Source organism: Ischnura elegans, chromosome 6 (genome assembly GCF_921293095.1).
Source record: "Ischnura elegans chromosome 6, ioIscEleg1.1, whole genome shotgun sequence".
Lineage (NCBI taxonomy): Eukaryota > Metazoa > Arthropoda > Insecta > Odonata > Coenagrionidae > Ischnura > Ischnura elegans.
The window spans coordinates 93,895,047-93,922,685 of record NC_060251.1 but is presented as its reverse complement, the minus strand read 5'-3'; the positions used below and the strand labels follow the sequence as shown (position 1 = coordinate 93,922,685).

Sequence of the window (27,639 nt, the reverse complement as noted above, 5' to 3'; positions counted from 1 at the left end):
GACAGATTGAGAAAAAGAAGAATGTGAGTCACTTCATTTCCAAAACTCTATTACTAATGGCAATAAAAAATATTTCTGAAAAAACCCAACCTTTCATGCGTATCATACCTCATATTCTTTTGGAGATCATCCCAACCTCATCCATAATAGTCACAAGCTATCTCAGACAATTAGTTGATTTTATTACTATTATTACTTAAGTATTACCCACATCCTTTTATTAAATAAAATATCTCCACAAAAGGAATACGTGGATAGCACTGCATACTAAACCCAGAGAAACAACGGAGGAAAATTTCATAATTGCTTATATTTACAAATATTCACCAGAGGTAGTTAATCATCTAGTCTTATAAAGGCCAGTAAACAATAAATTACCATCACCTCTGTGAAGTGAGCAAAAAAATTATAAAGAAAATTTTCACTTAATTGATCACCTTTTCAGAGTTCCTCTTCACAAAATGTTACTTATATCACAGCGTCACCAATGAGAGTTCTTCAGTCACTATACTTATGAAGGGTCAAACGGGGTATTATGTTCATTGACTGAAGCTCCTGGAAGAGTAGCTTGCAGGCATACGGGATCCGAATAGATGAGACCGAGGCACTGGATCGACAGTAATGACACCAGCCAGAATATCCGACTAGGCCACACTTGTTGCAAACATCCACTTGAAAGGCATCACTGGAGATCATAAGTCGTTCCACAAGAAGCATACTGTTCCCATTTTATGAAATAAAAAGAAGACAGGAGCAAAATTTAAGTTTCCATTTGGCCAAGATTTTGAAATGGGATCCACTCATGGAAAGAATTGATAAAAACCCTGCATTTCGTAACGAAGAACATCAAAGGAGGTAGCACGACCACAATGAGACATGGCCTATAAGACCTTGGTTTGCCCAATCCCTGAATACACTGCACTTGTATGGGATCCACACAAGAAAGGGCAGATAAGAAGGCTAGAGAAAGTGCAAAGAAAAGTGGCTAGATATGTGCTAAGGAAACATTGGAGGACAGGGATAGTTAAGGAAATGCCCCAAGAACTGGGATGCTACAGTTCAGAACCAAGGAGGAAAAGGGACAGAAAATGTGGAATGTTCAGGATAATCAGGGGAGAAAAAGCAAGGGAAGAAATTGGGAAGGACATGGTGAAACAAAATTTTGTGGGGAAAATGATCACCAGTTCAAGATTGACATACTTCTTGTCACAAATAACAGATGTTAGAAATTTTTCATTCTAAAATAGAACCATCATGACCGCATTGATCTACCAGAAAAACATTTTGAGCCCTTAACAAATATTGCGAACAGTTTTAAGCAGTGGCGTAAGTAGGAATATGCTTTGGGGGGATGAGGGAGGTTTGTGGGTGGGATGTGGAGGCTTTGGGGGGGAATCAGGGGGGTTAGTGGGGGCTACCCCCCCAGGAAACGGGGATTTCTGGAAAAGTTTTGAAAAATAGCATACCTGAAAATTAGGGATGGGTCGAATAGTAGATTTCTCGAATTCGAATATCGAATTCGAATATTAAATCATTGCTCGAATATTCGAATACCTCGAATTTCGAATACCTCGAATACTAAACGATGAATGTGAAAATGTTTGACTAGGTCGCCTATGCAGCAGGAAACCCAAGATTTTGGCTAGTAATTGTGATTGCCTTTAAAGGATTCAAACAGGAATTTAGCTGATTAATGGAATATTTTAATTTTATGTAAACAATAGGGTAGTTTCCTTCATTAAAGAAAACGAAAGGTATTGATTGTGATTCGTTACCCACCATTAGTGTATTCATAATGTACAAATTATTTCGTTCTAGAAATACCGGTTTAGACTAACGGCAATGTTCAATTTTACCTCATTTGAAAAAGGCCAGATTGGCGCCTATGCGATGCCACTCCACGTGACATCACAGGGACCTAGTTTCTACACGAGAGGATCGGAGTTTTACATCGTCTGAGGTTACCAATGCATGCATGAGGCACAGAGCTCAGGGAAATATGTCTTAATAATCACACAGTCTGTTTGATAAGGTATTAATAATCCTTATTTAAGCCAAGCGCTACCAGCTAGCATGGTACTCGGCTACCTGCTAGCATCCTGCGTCGTAATAGCGCTCAGAGCCTCGCCCCAAGGTCACCTCGCTTGCGGCAGCGGGAACCAGAACGACGTCACGCGGAGTTTTTCCCGGCATTCATACTTACCCGTCGCGTTTTCGCGCGCTTGAAAATTTTCACTTTTAATTTAATCGCGAAAAATAGATATCGTCTTATAAAACTCTAAAAGCGTTAAATACGTACTTCAGGAGTATTAATATTTCGATTTAGGCAATAAAAAATAATAGGAAACCACCCTATTTGAGCATTACGCCTCCGTCGTATTTCTTCTTCTTCCCGGTATTTATTTTCCTGCGCAAAATGCTTAAATAAAGTCAGAAATATGTCGTGTTTGGTCTTATTCTTTTTTAAATTACGCGCACATTACTAATATTTGAATCAAATAAAGGTGTAATAACAATTGCCGAAAGTCATTGTTAGACACCTTTCGGGCTAGTAGATGACTCATGCAGCAGTTGACCTCGAGAAAGGGGGAAATTCGAAGCAGGTAGGTAGAAAAAGGTCAGTGGGTGAGAAAAGGGGGTGGGTGCGAGACACGTTTTTATTTTTCACGCGTAACCTGATATTTTTTGAAGCTAAGGTTTTTGTAATACAATCCCTGCGCGAGCTGGGATCTTTTGTTTGATTTCGGAGAAGAGGAAATCGTCAAGAGTGGGTGAGGCGAATGCTGAATGGAGGGGGATAGCAGATCGTGGGAAATGCGCCAATGTCACTATCCCACGGCACTGAGTTCCTCCCTATGGTAGTTTCATCTCCTGGGGAAGATTCAAAATAAGTGCCTGTCATTATTAGCCACAAAGGACACACGGCAAACACCTCCTCTCATTTTATCAAAAGATGGATGAGGGAAAATGGTCAGTGGGGAGAAAGAGGGAAGGGTGAAACACGATTCTATTATTTTCCGGTCTCTTGATATTTTTTTCAAAGCTGAGGTCTTCGTAATACGATCCCTGCACGAGCCGGGACCATTTTTTTGTTTTCGGGGAAGAGGAAATCGTCTGAGGGGGTGGGGCGAACGCTGAATGGATGGGGATAGCGGATCGTGGGAAATGCGCCAATGTTGCTATCCCACGGAACTGAGGTTCTCCTGATAGGGGACACCTGGGATTTTCGGATTTTTTTCATCCGATCAATTTCGGTTCCCCACGTCGAACTCTTTTCACCGCTCGAACCCGTGAATTTGATGTATTTCGTCAGCTTGCCTAAAACGGCGCTGCATGCACTAGACGACTAGAGTTCTCATTTTTCCGAGTCAACTACCAACGACGTGCGAGCGACAGTGTATGACGCGAAATTCAAAGTATTCGAGGTATTCGAGACGGTACCTTTGGCATAACTATTCGAGATCTCGAATATCGAATACTTTCTATTATTCGAGGTATTCGAGTATTCGCGGATACTATTCGCACATCTCTACTGAAAATGCATTTTACATCATTTTGGCACTTAAAATTTAATTTCTAGTAGATGCCCCTACACACGAAGCTCCCTCATTCCCCCAAAGCAGTTATTACATTTGAAATCCAGAGAAGATTTTGATATAATTTTTTGATTTCTCAGAGGCTTTGGGGGAGATACATCCCCTCATTCCCCCCATAGTTACGCCACTGGTTTTAAGAAAAGATTGAAGAAGAAAACTGTTCCTTTTTGTCTTCGTAAGGTCTTTTATTCCCCTATATTTATTTTGACAAAATAATGATTAATAACTTTTTAACTCGAACACATTTTGATGCTATTATGTTTTTGTTATCACCAGACAAATTTTGCACATGTAACAATTATTTAATTATAATGATAATAAAATAAAATACTAAATCAAATACACACAGTCTAGAGAATAACCTTGATCAATTGAGAAAGTATTAGCTGACTTTAGCGAAACATCCCCCTTTCAGTCTAATATTTGCCAATACAAAAATGCAGCAAAACTAGCCGATCTCCATAACAATGATTAACATGCAGGTATGGGTTGAATTGTGCACCCACCTTGCTCCGTACGAGAGCAGGCAGTCTCGCTCCATCTCTCCGAGACGCAGTCCGCCTTCTCGAGACCTTCCTTCCGTGGGCTGACGAGTGAGGACCGCCCGAGGGCCCCTGGCACGGCCATGCATTTTATCCAGCACCATATGCTTCAACTTCTGATAATAGACCTGCGTGGGAAAAAATTTTGATTTCAAGCCAGAGATAGATAAACTATGTATTGCACTAAGAAATAGGGTAGTTTCCTTCATCAAAGAAAATGAAAGGCATTGATTGTGATTCGTTACCCACCATTAGTGTATTCATAACATACAAATTATTTGGTTTTAGAAATACCGTTTTAGACAAATGGCAAGGGTCAATTTTATCCTCATTTGAAAAAGGCCAGATTGGCGCCCACACCATGCCACTCCACGTGACGTTACAGGGACCTAGTTTCTACACGAGAGGATAGGAGTTTTACATCGTCTGAGGTTACCAATGCATGCATGAGGCACAGAGTTCAGGGAAAAATCTCTTAATAATCACCTATTAAAATTGCCTAAGGCCGGAAAGTTTCCTTCCTTGGATAAGGTATTAATAATCCTTATTTAAGCCTAGCACTACCTGCTAGCATCCTGCATCGTGGCGGCGCTCATAGCCTCGCACCAAGGTGGCCTCACTTAGCGGCAGCGGGAACCAGAATGACGTCGCACGGGCTTTTCCCTGCATTCATACTTAGCTGTCGCGTTTTCGACCACTTGAAAATTTTCACTTTTCATTTAATCGCCAAAAATAGATATCGTCTTTTAAAAATCTAAAAGCGTGAAATGAGTACTCCAAGAGTAATAATCTTTTAGGCAATAAAAAATAAAAGGAAACCACCCTATTGTCCCTTCAGTACAACCAGATACTTCATCATTCCAATTTATCAAGGTTTTCCACGGAGTACATCAGAGAATAAAAAAAACTATCAACAATAGGCAGTAGTGATGATTATAATTTTTGTTGTTTCTTGAGGGCAAGTTTTACAGAAGTATGGAACAAGTCTATGCCTATTTCCAGATGCATTATTCCAGATGTTATGATAAAAAATACTGACATGAGTAAAATAAAAATCAGTCCCATAGAATAAAGAATACTATTAGCACTACAATAATATTATACCCTATAATTGATAACATAATTTGCTATTAAATACAAAAGAAAATAAATTGAAAATATTGTGAATCATCATCATAAGTCAATCGTCTGTGTTTGATGCATCTCCCCAATCCACTCTGCCACCTAACATTTTCATATTTTATCTCGTTTACTGACTTTACTTTGTTAAAGTGCTATGAAGACTGGGAGAAAAGAGAAGTCTTTTAAAAACCTTAAGGAGAATACTGGTAACCTTAGTTGGCCACATAATGAGACATGGTGGCCTGATGAAAACAATCGTTGAAGGACAGGTGGAAGGGAAGAAGGGTAACGAATGACCCTGAATGAGTTACATAGGACAGGTTAAATAGGATGTAAAAGAGAAGAAATACGTCTCTATGAAAAGTCTAGGGGATAGGAGAGAGGAATGGAGAGCTGCGTCAAACCAATCTTAGGATTGTTGACTAATGATGATGATCTCTTTTACATCATAATGCCTCATGATGAGGCTGATTGAGTTGACTCATTCCACAAGAATTATGCATTTCCATGTACGTAAATGAAACAGGTTTGCAATGCACAGGGAAGAAGAGAAAAGAACTGGAGGGATAAATAAAGTTTCACCTGAGTCTAGGGCTATGTAAAAAACGGTTTAAACAAAACAGGCATTAAAACAATAGCCAATTGAATGAATTTCCTCCTGAAAGTCTTCTCCTTACTCTTGTTGGTAATCCAGTGGCTATTAGGACCCGTATTTGAGTCTAGCCTGCCTTTTTTTTCTTTCACAGATGCCAGCAATGCACCATTATTTTGTGTTTTTCCTCAAATTATTTTTAGCAAGGAAATTTTTTTCTTTGCACTGATGCTGTTCAACATTTTCTCATTTTTTTCACATGAGGGCAGGCTATGAATAATGTCACGTACACATCCTGATATGCACTATCCTGACACTTGATTTTTTTGTCACAATAAGATATTATCGAAAAAATATTCTTACAAATCAAGCCTAACTTATAAGTTGGTAATATGGGTAGTCACAGATATGAAAATTCCATACTATGCCGAGGAGGAAAAACAAGTTCAAAGTATACCGGGACTAGCTGCGGTGATAACTTTAACGGGAGTCACCCGCAATGCACAATCGTGTGAAAGATCCACAGCGAAAAAATCATTCGCCTTGACTAGGATTCGAACCCGGATCCCCCGATTTCCGGACGAGTGCTTTAGCCAGTTAAGCTACCGAGGCGTCATTCTTCCCTGTGGATATTTTCGGACACTACCGGTAGTGTCCGAAAATATCCACAGGGAAGAATGACGCCTCGGTAGCTTAATTGGCTAAAGCACTCGACCGGAAATCGGGGGATTCGGGTTCGAATCCTGGTCAAGGCGAATGATTTTTTCTCTGTGGATCTTTTGCACGAGGAAAAACAAGGCAAAAATGGGGTGTGTTCGCACCATAGGGAGTCCTATGCTTTAATCGCCACTCGCTTGATTTGTTGTTTGTTGGGCGCCCGTGTGGGTGAGAGTTAAATTGTTTAAAGGTATTGTTTTCGTGGTTGTTGGCGTGAACGGCAGTTGTGAATGTGTCGTCAAGTTGGAAGGATCTTGAGCCGATGCTGCTTGAGGAAGCCATCGACGGGAGCCCAAACTCAGGTGAGTGGTGATTTGGATGGTGAGGGATTCCAGGTGCATAAAAAAAACAGTCCACTCCTTAATACTCTCGTGTCGTGTCGCATACATGGTGCTTAAAAATTTTACCTATCGAAGGAAATAATTCCCTAGCTAGAAATAGCAAAATAAAATTTTATGAATCGGGTACTTATTGGAAGCCTTTGATTACAAAGAGTCACTAAAAAGATGCTTGAGCACCTGCTACTCCTGAGAAAGAAACCTTCCTGGCATGCCTCTAGCCAGGAAACAGTTGCAATCTGATGGATAATGTAATATTGGGACAAAAAAAGAAATCAAGTGTGGTGAGATCGCGCATAAATAAGTTTTGTTACAATGCAGATGTAAAATACATATTAAAAAAACTGCCTTGGTGAAAAAAATGAGAAAACGTTGAACCCAAAAGTGAAAAGAAAGATTTTTTCCTCTACAAAAATCAAGCTTTGAGGAAAAATCATGAGAAAAGTGGTGCATTGTAGACTTCCATGAAGGAAATAAGGCAAATATTTGAAGAAAAAATATTCCTCCAGTGAGACTCAAATACGAGTCCTCTGCTAGAAAGGTGGGTACCACAGCTAGGACTACAGCTACAGATGGCTGCAAAGTGAAGACTTTACAAAGAAAAATCATTAAAGCTGCAATTGTTTAAATTCCTTTTACATTTAAAATATTTGATAACTAGCTCCACAAGGGGTGATTGATGGTAAGCATCTGATGGACTTCCTAAGTTTGATTGAATTCTGATAGGAGGATTTCAGTCGCTGCTCTAATGTGAATGGGATCATTTACCCGTGAGGTGTTCAAACAAGCAATGAATGGGAAATACCTTTATGAAACCCAGGAGCATAAATAAAAGTGGAGTTTGCCTCAAGATTCCTAAAAGAATATGGGAAATAGTGTTATCATATAAATTAGCACTGAACACTAAAGGGTAGTAACAAGACTCCTAAATTAAAATTCTCTGACTTTTCATAGACAAAAATCTTCATTTCCCCTAAAGTGTCCTCACTATCTCATTGATTGTAGCATAAAGTTTTTGAAGAGTAATATTCTTCTTTATATAAAACAAAGTCAAAAATCGTGTTAGTTTTTATAACTCCACAACCATTTATAACTCCAGAACGGCTGAACTGATTTGAATGATATTTGGTTTTTCAGATATGTCTCAGCCCCGGATAACAGAATAAACATTAAAAAATAGTAAAAGTTCACGGAAAAAATTAATATTGATCTCAAGAGAATGTTTATAGGAGTTGGTAACACTGCAACAGCTGTCAAGTCATTGTCACAATATTAAAATCAGCACAGCCGCTCTTGATGTATAAATGGTGTAACTCAACTATTCATTGATTATTAGGTGGTACTAAGTTTGCCTGGTCAGCTAGTACTTAATAAAATACAAAATTCTTTTACAAATACATACAGTGGGGAGCATGATAGCCAATTGGGTAAACCACTTGCCCGCGAGATATTGGCTTCAAATCCTGGGCAAAGCCTTCCTTAGAGCACCCCAAATCAAAATCTTGAAGAGCCCCTGAGGTGGCCCAGGGATAGGAACTGTGTCCCCTACCCCCTCTAACTTGAATGTGTGACTTTCACATCTTACCCTGTGGCTTAGTCTACAGTGAGCTCTACCTCCACCTGCCCAAATCATCCTTTTGGTTGAATCAATGTGTGATTGATACGTCTCTACTCTCGATAATCCATGTTAAGGAATGAAAGAGTAATAGAAGAACACTGATAGTGAAGAATATAACTAATGTGGCCGGATTATGGACATTTCCACATTATGAATGCGTAATGTTGGAAATAATTAGGAAGCATAAATTTATGTAAGCATTCAGGGACGTTTTCATTGAGATATATTGTCTTTCTTCAGTTCCACTATTGCTACCTTTGGGATATTTTTGATTTTGGGATGTGATGGGAGGAGAAAAGAGATGGGATAATCTGTGCAATGTATAATCAAGAGTTAATTGTAAACACAAATTCGTTCAACACCTGATACAATGAAAGCATAGAAAATCAGTAACAAGTGAACTTATTCCAGTCAAATTTTAGTCACAAAAACAAAGCCCTCAGCCAGCTAAAAGCATGGTGGATCTTTCGATATGCAAATGAAGAAGTATATTTTCCTTGATGTCATGGATGAGATTCCCTGCCAATTCTATAATTTCCAAGACCCATATCAAATTCCCTAAATTTCTCAGACCAGAGACAGCCCTGCAGTAGCACATATGTAAATGGAATAGGAATATCAAAAAACCAAAACATCAAAAAATTATAAGAAACCAGAAAGGAGGGAGATACTTACGGGACCAAAGAAAATGTATGCCGTGAGAGGTTCACCGGTTATTCCTGAAGTGAGGATGTCCTTTCCTTGGTAATTAAAACCATGCTTGATCAGCTCTTCCCCAACATCCTTAATTTTGGAGCCACCAAAAGCCGTTCCGTACTTGAACTTCCCCTCTAAGACTCCCGCCTTCCCTGACAGAAGCTCCATGAGTTTCCCCACCGTCATGCGAGATGGAAAGCCATGAGGGTTCATGATGATGTCAGGACACACACCCTGATCGCTGAAGGGCATGTCCTCCTGGCTAACTATCAAACCTGTACAAAAAAATCACACATTATAGGTATACCAAAGACAAAAATTATTAAAATGCACTAAATATTGACATATAGATGAAATCGGTGGCACAACTGGGTAGCATATGGAAGAATAATAAAAACTGCTCCTCTGAGATTGAAAGAAGAATAATGCTAGCCCAAAAAAAAAACCTTTCCAATAATCTCCAAGTAAATAAAAGCATTACTAATTAGACCAGGGAGAAATCACAGAAGAATTTTGCATGGATTGATCTGACACATCAATGTGACACATGGACACTCGGGAAGAGTGAAATGACCAAAGTGACCAGCAGCATTGGAGGAGGTGGACATATCTATAGGTTTTCAAAAGTATATACATTTTTATCTGTAATTTTGAATGGAAAAAAATATAGGATACATTTAGCAAAGATCAGCATAAATTATTTACGGAAAAAATTCTTTATTAAGCAAGCTTATGCTCCATATTACATATTGCACTCGTTTTGCAAAAAAAAATAATTAGGGTAACATTGTCCAAAAATTCTTGCGCACTCTCATTTCTGTTGTTCGTGGCCCTGAAATTGTGGCCACTAAGGAATTTCTATTTTTCCAAAGTCTTAAAATTGTTTTATGTCAGAAGTGGCAACATGCCGAGTGTATCTGATATAAGTAAACATAATTTAAGGAGTGAGTCATTCGTTGTAACAAACAGACCAAGGTGAACATTATGTAAACATTGCTTTCTCTATATGGGGCCAAAGGTATTTGATTTACTGCACGCTGAAATAAAAAAAAAAATAATTCTTAAATAAAATGTTACGATTTGCCAAGGACTGGATTTTCTCCAAAGAAATGATTGAACATTTATTTTGATGATATTCCTTTAGAACACTTATGTAATATTTACTGCATTATTTTTTTGGCATACATTTTTGTTATTTGATGGTGGCTCAATTCTGGTCCTATGACCTTGAGACCACCGAAAGATCCTTCTCTTTGTTATCTTGATTATTCAGCTGTAAAATCAAAATGTAGGAGTAAATAAATCATTATAATTATTATAATTACACACCCAAAAGTCTAAATCTCTATCATCAGTGGTTTAGGGTTGCATTTTCCCCACACCACATGCCTATTGAGTAGGGCTGTGAGAGAATCTCGGCAGTCGAGACAAGAATTTCATTTCTCGGCATGGTCATGGTCGAGATTTCTTGTCTTTTGTCAAGCTTCTCGACCCAGTTGAGAGACTTATAGCCCGGTCAAAATAGACATTGACCCTTGCATAAATTGCCAACAAGCTGAAAATTTGCATGAACCTCAAGGAACCTCAATTGTCATTTCTATTTTTTCTCTAAGATTTACCGTTTCTGAGAAAAAGCTTTTCGAATGTAGGCTGGAGCTGTTCTCTCCGTAATATGTTTGACTATATTGTTGCGTTCTCCGAACATTATTGGAACATTATTAATTATTATTTAAAAGGTTTTTTCTCAGAAACGATAAATCTTAGAGAAAAAGTAGAAATGACAATTTTGTAGATAATTTTCTGATCTACAATTTTGATCTGAGCAATTTTTATCATAAAACTAACCGTTTGGCCAAAAAATGCAAAAAACTAATTTTTGTGACCTTTGACCTTGAATAAAATTTTTTGCACACACGGGATCGATGGGGACTTTTCAGGATTTCATTAGAGTGGTACCCTTGAGGTTCATGAGAATTTTCAGCTTGTTGGCAATTTATGCAAGGGTACCCCTATTTTTTGGTCCGAGACGAGACTCTTGCACAGCACTACTATTGAGGCATCTTGTGGCATAATATGTAGATGTAAAAGTAATACACATGGCCATTTGAACTCATGCACTTCTACACCGATGATGGTTGTGCCACCATTCGTCATTAGATTCACGAATATCGGGGTTATACTGCATGCAAATTTCACTGACCTGTGACGCCTTTTTGTCCATGCCTACTGCTGAATTTGTCTCCGATTTCAGGGCGACGAGTTTGTCTCAGGAGCAACTTGATGAGAAAAGCGTCGTCTCTGTTCGAAGACACCATCACCTTCTCCACATAGGATGGAACAGGTCCCTTATATGTCACCGGGATCTCCTGGTATTCAGCTGCTGGGGTGCCAAGGGGCTGAGTGGCTGGGCCAGTGCCTGCAGGAGGTGGCGTTCCCACTGGTGTCTGGGTAACTTTAGGCATGGATTTGTTCACCAGAACCTGGGAAAATGAATGTATGCATATTTGAAGGGAGTAATTATTTTAGAAACTTTTGACTTAAGTAGGGTTTTTCACTCGTAGAGTTGAATTATGATTTCTGAATTCAAATTCCCACACAAAAATCTTGTAGTAGTAGTAATCAGGTTATAGTAATCAGGGTGCGTCGGTGACTAAGGCCAATTTGTACCACTTACTGATTGAAAAAAAATATTTGTATTGAAATAATATAAATATATCAAAGAGGTCGGTTGAGCGTAAAAATATGATGTTGAGCGACATGTCCAAGGTTGTCTCTTAGCACTACAGCTAGGTTTCCCTTAAGGTTATGACTCACCCAAATGTCCCAAGATCTTTCAAAGTCTATCAGGAGACGTCACACTGTTATACTCTGTTAATTTTATCTCTGCGGGTGAGCTGGTGTGGTCAAAGCAAGTGGAGATGAGGGGAGGGAAAGTTTCTCGACGTATGACTTTGCCTTTGCCAATCAGCAAACAGTAGGCGTGGCCTCAGTGAGTCGCTCTCAGACCTCCGCTGAGTGAACATCGTGGAGCTCATGGAGCAGTGTTGCCAAACCTCACGTATTCTCCTTGTATGTGACTAAGTATGCCTCCCACCAACAGTGTCTCATTCAGCGTGGTAGCTGACATTGTCATGGGCTTCTGTGAAAGGATTATCCCCAATGCCTTCCAAATGAGTAGGTATATTGTCTCAGCACCGGGGCCTAAATACCTGTGGCCACCTTTGACTCACACGTTTTCAGTGACAAAGTAGGGTGGCTAAGTACATTTGGCAATTTAATGTTCACTCCTCTCTCTCTCTCTCGGTACTACCCCCCCCCTATCAGCGAAGCCATCTAAGAGTGTCCTGGCTCTTACGAAAGCTCACCCGCAGGCATGAAGTGAACAGACTATAGTGCACAATTGCAATCAACACATTGGGGCTGCTTTTTCTCTTCCATGAAGAGGTACGAATACATTAGGGTGCAGTGACCTACCCTAAACCATGCTACCACAATATCCTCCTGGCAGACATTCCTCATGAAAGTCTGCAACTCTCAGAGGCTTGACTTCAAGTAGGTAGTTTGTACTCTTTTATTGTTAGTCAATGATTCTTCAAAATTTTCCCACTGATTTTTCCGATAACACCTTCCAGACCTTCCACTGGTACTAGAGGCAGCTCGCAGCCCACAGACCTGAGTGCATTTTTGGCTGATGCATCTGTCTTCTCATTCCTGCTTATGCCCGTTTGCCCATTAATCCATGCAAATGTTATTGTGGTTCCTTTCTTACTAAGGGTTAACAGCTATTAATTGTATTTCCTGAGAAATGGAATGACTTGGAGAACAACTAGATATGGACTAGAGAGCACTGTAGGAATCCACGCAGATCATAAATGATGCATTACTGCTGTTAAAAAATCTTCATTTCTCATATCTTTTTCACACTCCCTTTCAAAAATTTGCATCAGGGATTACTTGAATGGTACGTGAATTGCCCAATATGATAACTTACACGCACCAAAAAACCATATTTTATTAAATAAGCCGTTGATTTGGTTTCAACAATGCTGAAATTTACTGTCATCCTTGGTTTTCACCAAAATGGCCATAGTTATTATGGCTTGGTCTCTGTAGCACTTTCTTCCAAAAACTGCAACATATTTCTAAAATTTTTTTAACTTGAGCAAGTTCACCTACAGAAACTTCTTGAAGTGAGGCTATTTCTAAGGGAATACACTAGACCTCTATAAATGTTTACCTGAATTTTTTGCTGAATTTTAACTATTGGTTATATAACCCTATATGGAGGGTGATTCGTGGACAGCCCCTGATGGACAACAACACCACTAAGTTCGATTGCAATCTGAGACCCCGTTTTCGGACACTCCCCGAGTAAGTGGACCACTCCGGGGTGGCTGATGGTTTCTCTTACCTGTCGGTTTTCAACTTTCTCTCCTGGACAAGCAATCCCATCCTGGTCCAGAATTTCATGCTTCCACATTGGTTGCATGGTTTCTGAATCCACCAGAGGCCCAAGGACTCTGTCATATGTCTGATTGGCATATCTTTTGAGAGTGCATTTAGCATTCCTATACACTAAGCAGCGCCCAAATCCTGAAATACACAAGATTACCATTAGTAAACCCTTGACCACTGACTTCACCAGAGGGTAGGTGCTGCTGACATTTCCATGGTTCTGTCATCCATCATCATTACATCATGTTGCAGTGGTTGCTTTGAGTGGCTTGTCTGTGCTCAACCATAGACTAGGTATCGTCTGCTTGGCTAGCAGTGTCTCACTTTTTTTGCACACTGGATGTTCTATATCACAGGTTTCCAGGCATGGCTGAGTAAGTTCCCTGTGTCATTGTTGATGGAGTTAATTTCTTATATTTAGTCAATTCCCTTCAAATTCTGGTTAAAAGACAACCAAACCCCTTGTGTCTTGTGTCAAACCCCTAATATCAACCCCTTGTCTCCCAACCAACTTGTGTCATCCATATCTAATGTGAGGTCACTAATGACGGACGTGTAGTTCACTAAGATAAAACAAAGATCCTCTGTGGAAAAGAGAATTTCAGGAACTGACGACAGGAGCAATTGAAATCCGGCTGAAAGACATCAACCATATAGGCGGCTATTCAGTCATTTCTAGAAATATGTGCTAAGAAACATTAGATAGGGCCAAAAAAGGCCTGAAAATTTCAACCTATTAGATGATACCTGACCCCTGGTTGAGCATAAATAAGCCTCTTGAGGTAACCACCACAATACACCCTGATGACAATGGATGACACAGCCATCAAAATGTTGGCGGGAATGAAGAAATTGATCCGGTGGCAAACCCAAACAGCATTTCTTGATATTATGAGCCAGCCTTTACACGCTTCAACAGGAAAGAGAAATATTTTTTTGGCCAACATTGTCTATATGGACCAAAGTGAATGAGATTTCAGTGACCTATACTCACCCCTGTCAATGGAAGATTTGTTCAAGATGAGAGCATCCTCAATATCATAGCCACTGTAGCTCATGACAGCCACCACGGCATTTTGACCAGCAGGGAGCTTATCTAAATTGGTCAATTCAATCGTCTTGGTCTTCACCATCGGGGCTTGAGGGTACACCATGTTGTACATCAGGGTATCGATCCTATTTTGCTGGTTGTAACCAATGGTACCTGTATTTGGATTAAAAAGTGCATTACGTCATAAATGAATATTTTCATCAATACATCAAGACAGTAATTTAAATTTCTCTATCAAATGTTTGTCTTCCTTTCAATTAATTACTAAGTCTATTATTTAAGTATTCTACTGGTTAAATTACCCCACCCTTACTCCATTCTCCAAGTGGACTTCCCTATTTAATCCACAATAACCTCACTTTCATTATATGAATAAAACCTATTCTTTTCCTCTCCCTTCCTCCTTACCTAACATTCTTCCCTATGAACATTTGTTTCAAAATCCCCTCCCCATAAACAAGTGAGCATTATTAATACCTGCTAGGGCCCATGGTTAAAATCCTCACACCTTCAAATAGCAACTTTAATCCATGTTATGCTTATAACTATGTTATTATTAAAGTATTTCACCAGTTGAAGTAGGTTCGAATAGACTGTTTTGCAAGTAACCAGAGCTAGCAGAGATTGGATCTTTCTTCAGTTCACAATAAGGCCGACCCCCATTCATTCTATCAATAATTCCTATTCTCTTCTTTACCTTTCCCTCGCCACCTGGCATTCTTCTCTCTACCACTGTTTTTAACATCCCTTCTCTGCTAAGTACTCTCTCGATCCAAACCTTATACTGTGGACATAATGGCAAACTATGTTGAGCTAAGTCAGAGAGACCGAGAAGTGATGGGACACATCAATGCTGGCTCATCAATTTTCACTTATTCCACAGAATTCAGGACGAGCTACAACATGATCAAGTGACTTCCACATCTTTTAAACTTATCGATTATCATCTTTTTCTGTCATAACAATACAGATAAGTTTTTCCAGAATCATGGGAATCATCAGGAATCATGATCAGCTTTGAGAAATAATTAAGCAACAAAAAAAGGCACCCAAGGAAAACGTTCACAATATAGGTATATTCCTGAGGGTGCTATTATCGGCCTTCAACTCTGTGATGGTCCATTCTGAGGTAATTTGCCTCGCATACTTTTGCTACAAGCCGTAAGATGTGCACTAAACTGTACCAAGTACTCAGCAATATTGTGGTCTCAATAAAGGATATTAACTAGAGATGTGCGAATAGTATCCGCGAATACTCGAATACCTCGAATACTAGAAAGTATTCGATATTCGAGATTTCGAATAGTTATGCGAAAAGTACCGCCTCGAATACCTCGAATACTTTGAATTTCGCGTCATACACTGTCGCACGCACGTCGTTGGTAGTGACTCGGAAAAATGTAGATAACTGTAGTCATTTAGTGCTCGCAGCGCCGTTTTACGCAAGCTGACGAATTGCATCAAATTCGTGGATTTTAGCGGTGAAAAGTGTTCGACGAGGGGAACCGAAAATAGTCGGGTGAAAAAATCCGAAAATCCTCGATTCCCCCCACCAGGAGAAACTCAGTGCCGTGGGATAGCAACCTTAGGGCATTTCCCACGATCCTCTTTCCCCCTCCATTCAGCACTCGCCTCTACCACTCAGACGCTTTCCTCTTCTCCGAAATCAAACAAAAGGTCCCAGCTCGCGCAGGGATCGCATTACGAAGACCCATGCTTCGAAAAAAATATCGAGTTACGAGAACAATAAAAACGTGTTTCACGCCCTTCCCCCTTTTCTCACCCATTGACCTTTTTCTGGCTACCTGCTTCGAAGTTCCCCATTTCTGGAGGTCAACTGCTGTGTGAGTACCGTGGGATACTTACATTAGCGCATTTCCCAAGGTCCGGTATCCCTCTCCATTCAGCACTAGCCCCCCCTCTGAGGCTTTCCTCTTCTTCAAAATAAAAAAAAGGTCACAGCTCGCGCAGGGATCATATTACGAAGACCTTAGCTTCGAAAAAATACGCGAGAACAATAGAAACGTGTTTCGGGCCCTCCCTTTCCTCCCCCACTGACCTTTTTTTTCCTACCAGCTTCGAAGTTCCCCATTTCTGTGGAGGTCAACCGCTGCATGAGTCATCTATTAGCACAAAGGGTGTCTAAGAATGACTTTCGTCAATTGATGTTACACCTTTATTGATTTGAAATATTAGTAATGTGCTCGTAATTTCAAAAAGAATAAGACCAAACACGACGTATTTCTGAGTTTATTTAAGCATTTTACGCAAAGAAATAAATGTCAAAACACGACGGAGACTTAGCATTCTGGCGAAACTCGATATGAGCAGCAGAGCTTCTCGGAAGTTGATGCGGTATTTTTTTCCGAAAACAAATATCAAGTTACAATTTATGAGTGGTGCTATAAATCTTTATTGTTACAGTCACAGACAAAAGGATATTTTCTCAGAATATTTGGTTTCTCCCTGATAGCAATTCCAATTCATCGTCTTATCTCGTGAGAACTCCCAAAGATGGACTGAAAATAATTGAAGATAATCCGGTGGAAAAGTGCTTGTATTTTGCAAAATACCTCAGATTGTCAGCTAGCACTTGGCAGCAGGAGTGGGGGTAAAGCGATGTTAGTTGAATTAATTATATGCCCAATTGTTTCCATAAAACTAAATTATTCATTAATCAGCTAAATTCCTGTTCGAATCATTTTAAGGAAATCAAAATTACTCCCCTAAATCTTGTGTTGCCTGCTGCATAGGCAACCGAGTCAAACATTCCAGCATTCATCATTTAGTATTCGAGGTATTCGAAATTCGAGGTATTCGAATATTCGAGCTATGATTTAATATTCGAATTCGATATTCGAATTCGAGAAATCTGCTATTCGACCCATCTCTAATATTAACTTACTGATTCATAATGAAGAAAATGCTGAATAATATAGGGAATTAAAACTACATGATAGACCTATTAGATTTAGAAATAGGTAGAAAATCTACCTATTTTCCAAAGTAAACACTGTCAAAATGTCAGCATGATAGAAAGGCTAAAATCCACTATTTAACATAAATATGAGTGATTGGCTGACTGCTAGGGCAAATCCTTGTTTTCATCATAAATGAAATAGAGTCAACAACAAATGGATAAAACCTATAAGTTTTTCTTGGATTTGGATTGTACCATCCAGCAGCCATTGCTACGCGTTAGTCGGCACGTAGGCTTGCTAGTCCAAAGTGCAAGTCTACGAGAGGACCCGCTCGTGATCGGCGGATGTCGGTCCAGGGGTAGATAAGAGGGTTTTTTTTGGACCTTCCGGGTTAGATAGATAAAAAGGGTATGCCTAGCTTGGCTCGGGGCTGAGTTGTGGCGTGGCGACTGGCTGAGCTGGACCGGCCAGGAGGCTGGGGACATATTTGTTCATACGAAAGGGGAATAAAGTCACTGCTTTTTATTCAGAGTGACTCCTTTTATTTCCGGCACCAGATCCTTCCATTCGAGAGACGTTCGTATTGTCGCTAATATCTCGTTCGAAGACGAGCGGGATACGACATAATAAAACTGGTGTCAGGTGTTCGGGTACGCGGATTGATTGGCAGTCTTAATTGGCGTCGCAGTCGAGGACTCCATCACTCCCTGAGAGCTGTCGTCTTTGGAGAACACGGAAGGATCAACAGGAGTCGCCCGCGATCAGCCAGGAGGGAGCGTTCGTCATCAAAATTTCCTTTAAATTCTGGAAAGCTTCTTCTTGCTCCCCTTCCCACTCGAACTCCGCGTTCTTTTTCAGCAACTCATGCAAAGGCCTCGCAATTTGACTGAAATTGTGGATGAATCGCCTGTAGTAACCGGCTAATCCCAGGAAACTCTGCAGATGCTTAGTATTTTTCGGCCGTGGAAACTTATGAATCATTTCCACCTTCCCTGGATCGGGCCGCAGGAGATAAAGAAGAGATAAAAGAGGGCCAGAGAGGTTTCAACCCGAAAAAGCCTAAGCAGATACACGTCGGCAGCATATCTGGAGTCGGCGATGGAGATTCGATAACGCTGCACTGTCCTGAAAGTAAAAGCGGAAAATTGTGTCTTTTGCTGGACACAGGTGCTGACGTAAGTTTAATAAAATCGTCAGTATTGAAAAGAGGGACTAATTATTATCCCGCTGAGAAAGTGAGGGTGAAAGGCATCACAGAGGATCTCATTGCCACAGAAGGAAGAGTGACTTTAACGCTAGAAGACCAAAATAAAGAGGCCATTTTAGATTTTCAACTCATTGATGGCTCCCGTTTCTCTCTGAGTTTTGATGGAATTATTGGAAGAGATTTACTGAGGGAATTAGGAGCTGTAATATACGTTGAGCAAAGAAAGGTGTTCATGAGAGGGTTGCAACTTGAGATGGATAAGAAAAAGAAATTTGAATGTGATCCCGTCGTGGAGCGAAGGATTAGAATCCCCGCTCGCTGTGAATGCATAGTAAAAGTACCTACTACTTCCAAAGGAGAAGGAGTATTAGCAAAGGAGAAGTTAGAAGATGGTGTGTATCTGGCTGAAGTTCTGACCAATGGGGTGGACGGAGAATGTACGGCCAGCGTAATGAACACGACCGATGAGGAGGTCGAGTGTAAATTGTCTCCAAGGGTATTGCAAAAAATTGAAATAACTTCCCAAGACGCTTCATCAAAGCTAAAAGAGGGAGGCGCCCGGAGAAATGAAATTTTAAAGAGAGAATTGCGATTAAGCCACCTTTGTGGAAGGGAATTGGAAGATTTTTTGGATTTATGTCAGAATTACAGTGATGTATTTTTCTTGCCGGGCGATAAACTAACCGCTACTACGGCAGTGGCCCATGAAATTCCTACACCATCGCGTGAAGGAAATAATGCCATTAATACACGCCCTTATCGCATCCCCGAAGTGCACAAAAGGGAGGTTAGCCGGCAAATACAAGGCATGCTGCGAGATGGAATAATTGAACCCAGTAAGAGCGCCTGGAATTCACCTATTCTGGTAATTCCTAAGAAGGAGGATGCCTCCGGCAAGCAGAAATGGAGAATTGTGGTGGATTACCGCAAGTTAAATGATGTGACGGTGGGAGATGCATTTCCGTTGCCCCTCATTACGGAAATATTGGATCAATTGGGAAAGGCCAGGTATTTTAGTACATTGGACCTTGCTAGTGGTTACCACCAAATCCCTATGGCAAAAGATGATCAACACAAGACGGCTTTCAGCACGTTTCAAGGTCACTATCAGTTTAAGAGGATGCCGTTCGGATTAAAGGGAGCGCCTGCTACTTTTCAAAGATTAATGAACACCGTCCTAAGTGGCTTGCAAGGCTTACGATGCTTCGTGTATTTGGACGATATTGTGATCTTTGGCAATGATTTTCACTCCCATAATGATAGGTTAAAAGAAGTCTTTGGGAGATTGAGGGAATATGGACTTAAATTGCAGCCTGAGAAATGTAAGTTTTTAAGAACTGAAGTTAATTATCTGGGGCACGTAATTTCGGAAGAGGGCGTGAAACCCGATCCAGGAAAGGTGGAAATGATTCATAAGTTTCCACGGCCGAAAAATACTAAGCAGCTGCAGAGTTTCCTGGGATTAGCCGGTTACTACAGGCGATTCATCCACAATTTCAGTCAAATTGCGAGGCCTTTGCATGAGTTGCTGAAAAAGAACGCGGAGTTCGAGTGGGAAGGGGAGCAAGAAGAAGCTTTCCAGAATTTAAAGGAAATTTTGATGACGGAACCGATATTGCAGTATCCGGATTTCTCTCGCCCTTTCCTCTTGACTACGGATGCCAGCAATAAGGCATTAGGAGCCATTCTATCACAAGGTACGCCGGGAAAAGACCTGCCGATTGCATATGCATCCAGAGCATTAAACAAGGCAGAGAAAAACTACTCCACCATTGAGAAGGAGTTACTAGCTATTGTTTGGGGAACACAATACTTTCGGCCATACTTATACGGCAGAAAGTTTACAATAATAACTGATCACAAGCCGTTGACTTGGATTTTTAATGTGAAGGATCCAAGTTCGAGGTTAATGCGATGGCGAATTAAGATGGAGGAGTATGATTATGAAATCATATACAAGAAAGGGAAGCTGAACTCAAATGCGGATGCACTAAGTCGCATATGGGCGATAGAAGCCTCAGAGAACGAGTCATCGGAGGTCGAGACTCGTGAGCAGATCAGCAAGGAGAGGAAGGAAGAAATTCTGCGAGAAATACATGATTCACCCGTGGGCGGCCACCAAGGAATGAATCGAACCTATGAAAGAGTGAAATTGTATCATAAGTGGCCAGGGATGAAGAGCGATGTGGAGAAATACATACGCTCGTGCGATAAATGCCAAAAGAATAAACTTACTAAACCAAAAACCAAGATGCCGATGGTAATTACTCAAACGCCAGAGACAGTCTTCGAAAAATGTAATTTGGATATAGTGGGGCCATTTCCAGTGACGTCGCAAGAAAACAAGTATCTCTTGACGTTTCAGGATGATTTGAGAAGATGCAGATCCAAGATCGTGAAGGAGTTGAAATCGAGAATGCAGGAAAGTCATTCTAAGGCCAGAAAATTATTGATGGAAGCGAAGGAGAAGAACAAGACGGAGTATGATAAGAATTCCAATCCTCAACTATTTTTGGAGGGTGATAAAGTCTTACTGTTCGACGAGACGGTGAGGAGGGGGCGGTCGAAGAAGCTTTCCTCTCAATGGGTAGGACCCTTCTCGGTAGTAGGTGTTGACGGAGTAAATGTGATCATAAAAAAGGCGAAAGGAAAGGAGGTTAAGGTTCATTCTAATCGTCTGAAGTTGTTCTTCTAACTCTTCGCAGGGCAAGAGGAGATTACCACTATACCCTTCCTGTTTTTTATGAGTAGTGGAAGGGGCGATGACAGCAGATTATCTCCTAGAGAAATATAGACGAACTCTAGGGCTATGTCGACGCTGGAAAAAGATAAAAGTGTTAAATTTAGATGGACTAAAGGGATTGATTTCGTAGTTAGCTGCGAGCAATGCGAGAAAAGGGAGAGGATTCTTCAATTTTGAGTGATGTGAGTAAGGTATTATTTGGCACGTTAGATGGATATTAAATAGGCATGGGCATTAAAGACGCATCAGATTATACGGACAAAAATTAGTCAATTAGAGAAGGATCAGTCAGATATCTGACTATTGCGCAGCAACATGTGACCCTAATAAAGGCGACTATAGGCGCTGTGAATAGCACACTTGCAGGCGTGCAGACCAATGAAGAAAGATTATCGAAAGGTTTGAACGAACTGAAGGGATACGTGAAAGAAGCGACTGGAGAATTAATAATGGAGACTAACTACTTAAAGCTGGCACTAACGGGTCAGGAACATGTGAGAGAACTTGCGTTTGTAATAGAGGAAGTGACCCGTAATTACGAGATTATACTGGACACTATAATCAACGCGCGACAAGGAGTGTTACAGCCACAGATAGTTAATCCAGGAGAGATCTTCAGTGTGTTCAAGAAGGAAGAGACGAAGTTGCCCAAGGAACTGTCCCTTCCCTTCCCACCAAGTGTGGCTTACAGTAACGCTATGTTAAAATTGTTAACTTTAGATGTATTTTTGTCTAAGGAAATTTTAGGGTATGTGCTGTATTTACCTCTTTGCAATTCATTGAGAGTTAATGTATATCGTGTTTTACCCTTACCCACTTTGGTAAATGGAACTTCTAATAAGTTTATTTATATCAAGCCCCAGAAGGAATATTTGTTAATTGATAAAATGAATAGATATTATGTTAAGTTTTCAAGGGAGGAATTCTCTAGGTGCAAGAAAGTTGCAACAAATTGGAGAGTTTGCAAGCAATTATATCCATTGCAATTATTACAGCTTCACGAAGATTGCGAAGCTAAAATGATGCAGTTTATTAATGAGATTCCTTCTCTTTGTGAGCGTCGACTTGTTGGGTTAAACCAAACTTTATGGGTACAAGTAGACGCAAATGAGTGGTTGTACACAGCTCCAAAGCCGGAGAGTGTGACTATATTGTGCAATCAACAAGATCCGTATGACGTGGTGGTGAACGGTACGGGAAGGTTAACTTTTCTTCAATACTGCAAGGGTTATGGGACGGGGACTGTCCTTCAAGGAGAAATGATAGCTACAATGAATCGCACTAAGAACGATTTCATTCCCCCACTCTCCTTAACATTTGATTGCTGTAATCCAGAGCACGGGTATTCTTTGGATAAAATACATGATCATTTGCCCCTTATTAATTTGGTACAACATGTGGATGATTTAGACTATGCTAGTACTAAAGTAAGGGACCTTAAAAAAATAATTGAGAATGAGAGTCGTGAAAGAAGTAACGTAAAACATCACTTTAATATGTCAGTACTGAGCTATTTGTGTTTGGGATTCATATTTTGCTTAACTGTGTATTGCTGTTTATGTAAATGTTGCATGAAAAAATGTTGTCCAAACGCAAGAGGACGAAGAGGTGAAAGTTGCAAGGACTTGGGCATAATTTTCAAACCCAAGATTGTGAGTAATATTCGAGGGTCAGTGGAACATATCACAACCTCAAATAGGGCTAAAGACTGTGTTAGTGGTGAAAGTGCCGAAATGATGAACCTGAGTCAAAAGGAATTAAAACCGCAAGGTTATGAGTCAGGAGAGCCCTCACTTAATAAGAGATAAACACCAGATTGCTATCTGATGCTTTATAAATAATAGTGGTAATTAAGCAATTCAAACTATTGGTAGTGAAATGTTTAGAAAGACAATTAGTTGCCAAAGTGTTTTTGCATTGTTAAAAATTGTGATGTAATCCAAACTTCTAAAGGACCTTTATATTATTGGTCATTGTTCTTTTACGCATTTTTTAAAAAGGGTATAATTTGTGGTGTATGGTGTACTTGCAGTTATTTGACATATTATGGGTTCGAGAGAAACAACTTGTCGTGTTTCTCTCTTTCTAAGGGGGAAGGTGTACCATCCAGCAGCCATTGCTACGCGTTAGTCGGCACGTAGGCTTGCTAGTCCAAAGTGCAAGTCTACGAGAGGACCCGCTCGTGATCGGCGGATGTCGGTCCAGGGGTAGATAAGAGGGTTTTTTTTGGACCTTCCGGGTTAGATAGATAAAAAGGGTATGCCTAGCTTGGCTCGGGGCTGAGTTGTGGCGTGGCGACTGGCTGAGCTGGACCGGCCAGGAGGCTGGGGACATATTTGTTCATACGAAAGGGGAATAAAGTCACTGCTTTTTATTCAGAGTGACTCCTTTTATTTCCGGCACCAGATCCTTCCATTCGAGAGACGTTCGTATTGTCGCTAATATCTCGTTCGAAGACGAGCGGGATACGACAGGATGAAATTTTTGTCATCACCACCACATAAATTATCATATGATCAAACCATGGTACCTTTGTGAATGACCAACAGAAACTAGTAAAATTTACTTCTACATAAACTTTAAATATCAAGATAAAAAATAAAAAATAGATTAGCATCGTTGTTGCGATGACTCTCACCCATTGCCTGCTTCCCCATAGCACACTGGTATGTGTTCCTTGGACTCTGGTTGTGGTGGGGGTAGGGAACGAGGCCGGCACAAACACCCAGCAGAGTGAACGGCTCAATTTCAAGGTGCGTGGTGACGCCAGGGGAGATGCTCGTCTCCGTGAACGCGATGAGGCAGTCACTCTCCTCATTGACGTCCAGGAATTCCACTTGCCCATCCGTCACAAAATCATCAAAAGTCCGCAGACCTCGGAGGAGGTCGTTGATATGCTCGCTTTTCACCGAGGGGTAGCCTTGCTTGTCCACAATTATGTATGGCCTGTAGAAGGATGAGGGAATTGTGTAACACATGGCTAACCCTTAACTGGTGACGTTCGGTCTGAGAGACCACTGCGTTTCTAAAATTATGAATATTTTCAAAATTGATATTACAAAATATCTATAATCCTCGTGAACGTCATAATTTTGTATATTAAGGACATAGCACTCTTAAAAGGGTCTAGCCGGTTAAGATGGTGAAAAGTGCCCCCCGAAGTTTTGAAAAATAAAAAATATACACTTGAAGTGCATTAAAAATTATGTGTTTCCCCAAAGTTCCACGCCTTAACAATGGATAATAACCCCAAAAAAATTTGAAACATGAATTTTAGTTTTTTGACTATATCTCCAGTTTTTATTTTTGTAAAATCGTTATCTTGATTTTAAAATGTAAATACAATTAAGTTCTACCACCCTGATTTTTTTCAAAAATTTTATACCGAAAACTTAACTTTTACATAAGTTTGAAATATTCAAAATTAAATTAAAAAATTTAGGAAACAATAGACACGCCGAAAAAAAAAATATGTTATTACCCCTACATCAACGTATATTCCTAATTTTTTTCAGATTTTTAAAATAGGTGAGAAGACCCTGTTTATTGCTTGGCCAATTATATCGGCTCATTTTCTACTAACTCATTATGAACAAAAAGGCTAAGTCCTGAATTTTAATACTCTCTCATCCAATTGAGAAGAATCAGCATTACCTGGCGAGGCCTTTTTTAACAGGGTCACACGAGCAAAGGAATGAAACGAACATGGATTTCAAGCTATCAAAACCTCACCTGCACAGCCTTCCGCCATCAGAACTGATGTAAACACAGCGATGATGGAGGTGAGAGTAGATGGATATAAAGCCATTGATAAATCCCCTTCGTCGCATCAGCCTGAAAATTCGAACCAGCCTCCTGTGATCACGTGTCACTCCCAATATGTTACCTGTAATGCAGAAAATAACCTGTCAGTTACCAAAACTTGCAAAAAAAAATCTCTAGTGGTAGTGCAAGCACCAAATGAATTACATGTCTTTATACTGCCAACAACGATGCAACAGCTTCTGAGTCAATTTAGTGGAATTTTGTCATGATTAGAGTAATACAGGTATACATACCATTCTTAGCATGAACTTGCTTAACACAGTTTTTACTATAACATAACTGGGCCTCACAATAGGAAGGAACACTCAAAATTAAAAATTGGTTTTTGATACTTAGAACCAAAAAGATATGAATGAAAAACATATAGGCCAATTTTCAGAGCTCAAATCCGATTTTTACCTGAGATAAGTAGCTTTATATGTCTGTAAAGAGCTTCGGCCATACCCACGACACGAAATGTATTTCTATCAGCTGATGCCGCGTGACGTGTAAACCTCATGAATGTTGCGTGAGCAATGCTTGAAGAAGCCATAAACACACTGCGTTTGTGGATATTGTGGTCAAAAGTTTATTGTCGTTGCGAAACACAATGTTAATTTTATTCTGGCTGATTCCAGAAATGTACTGACATTATTAACAGAGACTCTGGACAATTTTTTGTCTCAAAACAATTCATCTTATTGAAATGAAAGTTTTACAAGATGAAATGTTTACAGTTTTGATTGAAACAATAACCGCGGCAATTAACCTAGATGCTTTAAATTGTGAACATACCATCGTAAATCCTTTCCTTATTAGTTTTTTAGCTCCCGGATGTAAATTATAAAATAAAAGAACAAATCATCATAATCAATATCTTTCCCCTACTACATAGCTGTTTCTGGACCTTTGAAGGGAGGAAATTTGGGGCTCTCTCCGTTCCTTTCAGGATTGGCATTCAAATTGCATTTGCACAGCATTTTTTAAGCAGAGGCCTCGCTTTGGTCCACCTATGCTCCTGGTAATTCTTCAAGTCAGTTTCGTACTATAAAAAATGATAAGTGTCATCAAAATCGAAGAGTAACTCATTAATTTGTTCTTTTACATGAATATATCCCTAACTTCACTTATACTTTCATCAGATATACTCCTATAGTCACTTTCAAAAGTTTAAGGACAAAGTTAGTGACACCGCTTCTGCTTCTCAAGGAAACTTAGTATTCTTTACTCATTTCATAGTTTTCGACTGCGCACCGCATATATCCTGCTTGTGAGTGAATATAAATGCACTCAAGGGATAAATTATTTTATAACTGCAATTTTATCATTCTGCTCCTATTTATGTAGGATTTAATGATTAATTCGTGTGTATTTACTGCATACTTGCACCGGTTTTTACCCTTAGTTTTTATAATGTTTATTATTGGATACATGGATCTTTGATGCTTAGGATCATTGATCATGATTGGATCTTTAATGCTTAGGAAAATTCCTTTGAATAATAAGACACACACAGACAGGAGTCGGCATTCTGGACACCACACCAACCTGATACTTACATGTATTGCATGTTACGTTATCATTACATGTACTATTAATGCAGAGAGCATACATATATTCATTAGAAGTGTTCAACCAGCTATGGTAGGATTACTGTCTTGCTGGACAAAGTTGTTCCATGACAGAAGAAAGGGAGTGGAGAACCATGGTGACTGCACATGTCATTTGACCAATGGCTGTCCCCTGCTTGCAACCCACACCCTCAAAATTGCAAACCACATTGTTATTTGGAGGTGTATGGTCAGAAATACAGGTATTCCTCCCTTAACAAGAATTTACTTAACACGATTTTTGCTAAAACACGAATAGGTCAGAAGAATGTCCTCCATGTGTTCAAACAATCTTCTTGCTTCACCTCAACTAAGGCACTTTCCAAAAAATGTGTTGCCACCCCTCCATAAGCATGGGAAAAGCACAGAAGAACACAATTCAATATAATCATGAAGTAAGTGGCTCTACAAAAGATGATAATCACATGGATTTTTTATCTCCGTGCCACATAAACTCTATTGATGCCCATGGATGTTAAATAGCCCCCAGAAAAGACAGCCTATGGCTAAAAAGTGTAAATTTTAATGCATGTAAAAACATAGAGCATAGTGAGGTTAAGAAAAATATAGGAAGATCAGCAAGATTACCCATAGCAAGTCTTATGTTTAAGGGAAAATCAAATAACA

At 39.9% G+C, this 27,639-nt stretch overlaps 1 protein-coding gene across 1 annotated transcript in view; it reads right to left on the bottom strand.

Annotated features, from left to right (window-relative positions):
* Positions 1 to 291: 291 nt before the first annotated feature.
* Positions 292 to 27,639, bottom strand: part of LOC124161200 (DNA-directed RNA polymerase III subunit RPC2) — a 52,272-nt gene continuing 24,924 nt past the window's right edge. The window contains exons 11-18 of the mRNA XM_046537450.1: positions 25,331 to 25,484; positions 24,237 to 24,544; positions 14,671 to 14,880; positions 13,633 to 13,814; positions 11,422 to 11,701; positions 9,201 to 9,496; positions 4,103 to 4,266; positions 292 to 718 (exon numbers count right to left, since the gene is read on the bottom strand). Coding sequence (XP_046393406.1) covers positions 499 to 718; positions 4,103 to 4,266; positions 9,201 to 9,496; positions 11,422 to 11,701; positions 13,633 to 13,814; positions 14,671 to 14,880; positions 24,237 to 24,544; positions 25,331 to 25,484 — 1,814 coding nt within the window. The 3' untranslated portion in view covers positions 292 to 498. The remainder of the gene's footprint in view (positions 719 to 4,102; positions 4,267 to 9,200; positions 9,497 to 11,421; positions 11,702 to 13,632; positions 13,815 to 14,670; positions 14,881 to 24,236; positions 24,545 to 25,330; positions 25,485 to 27,639) is intronic.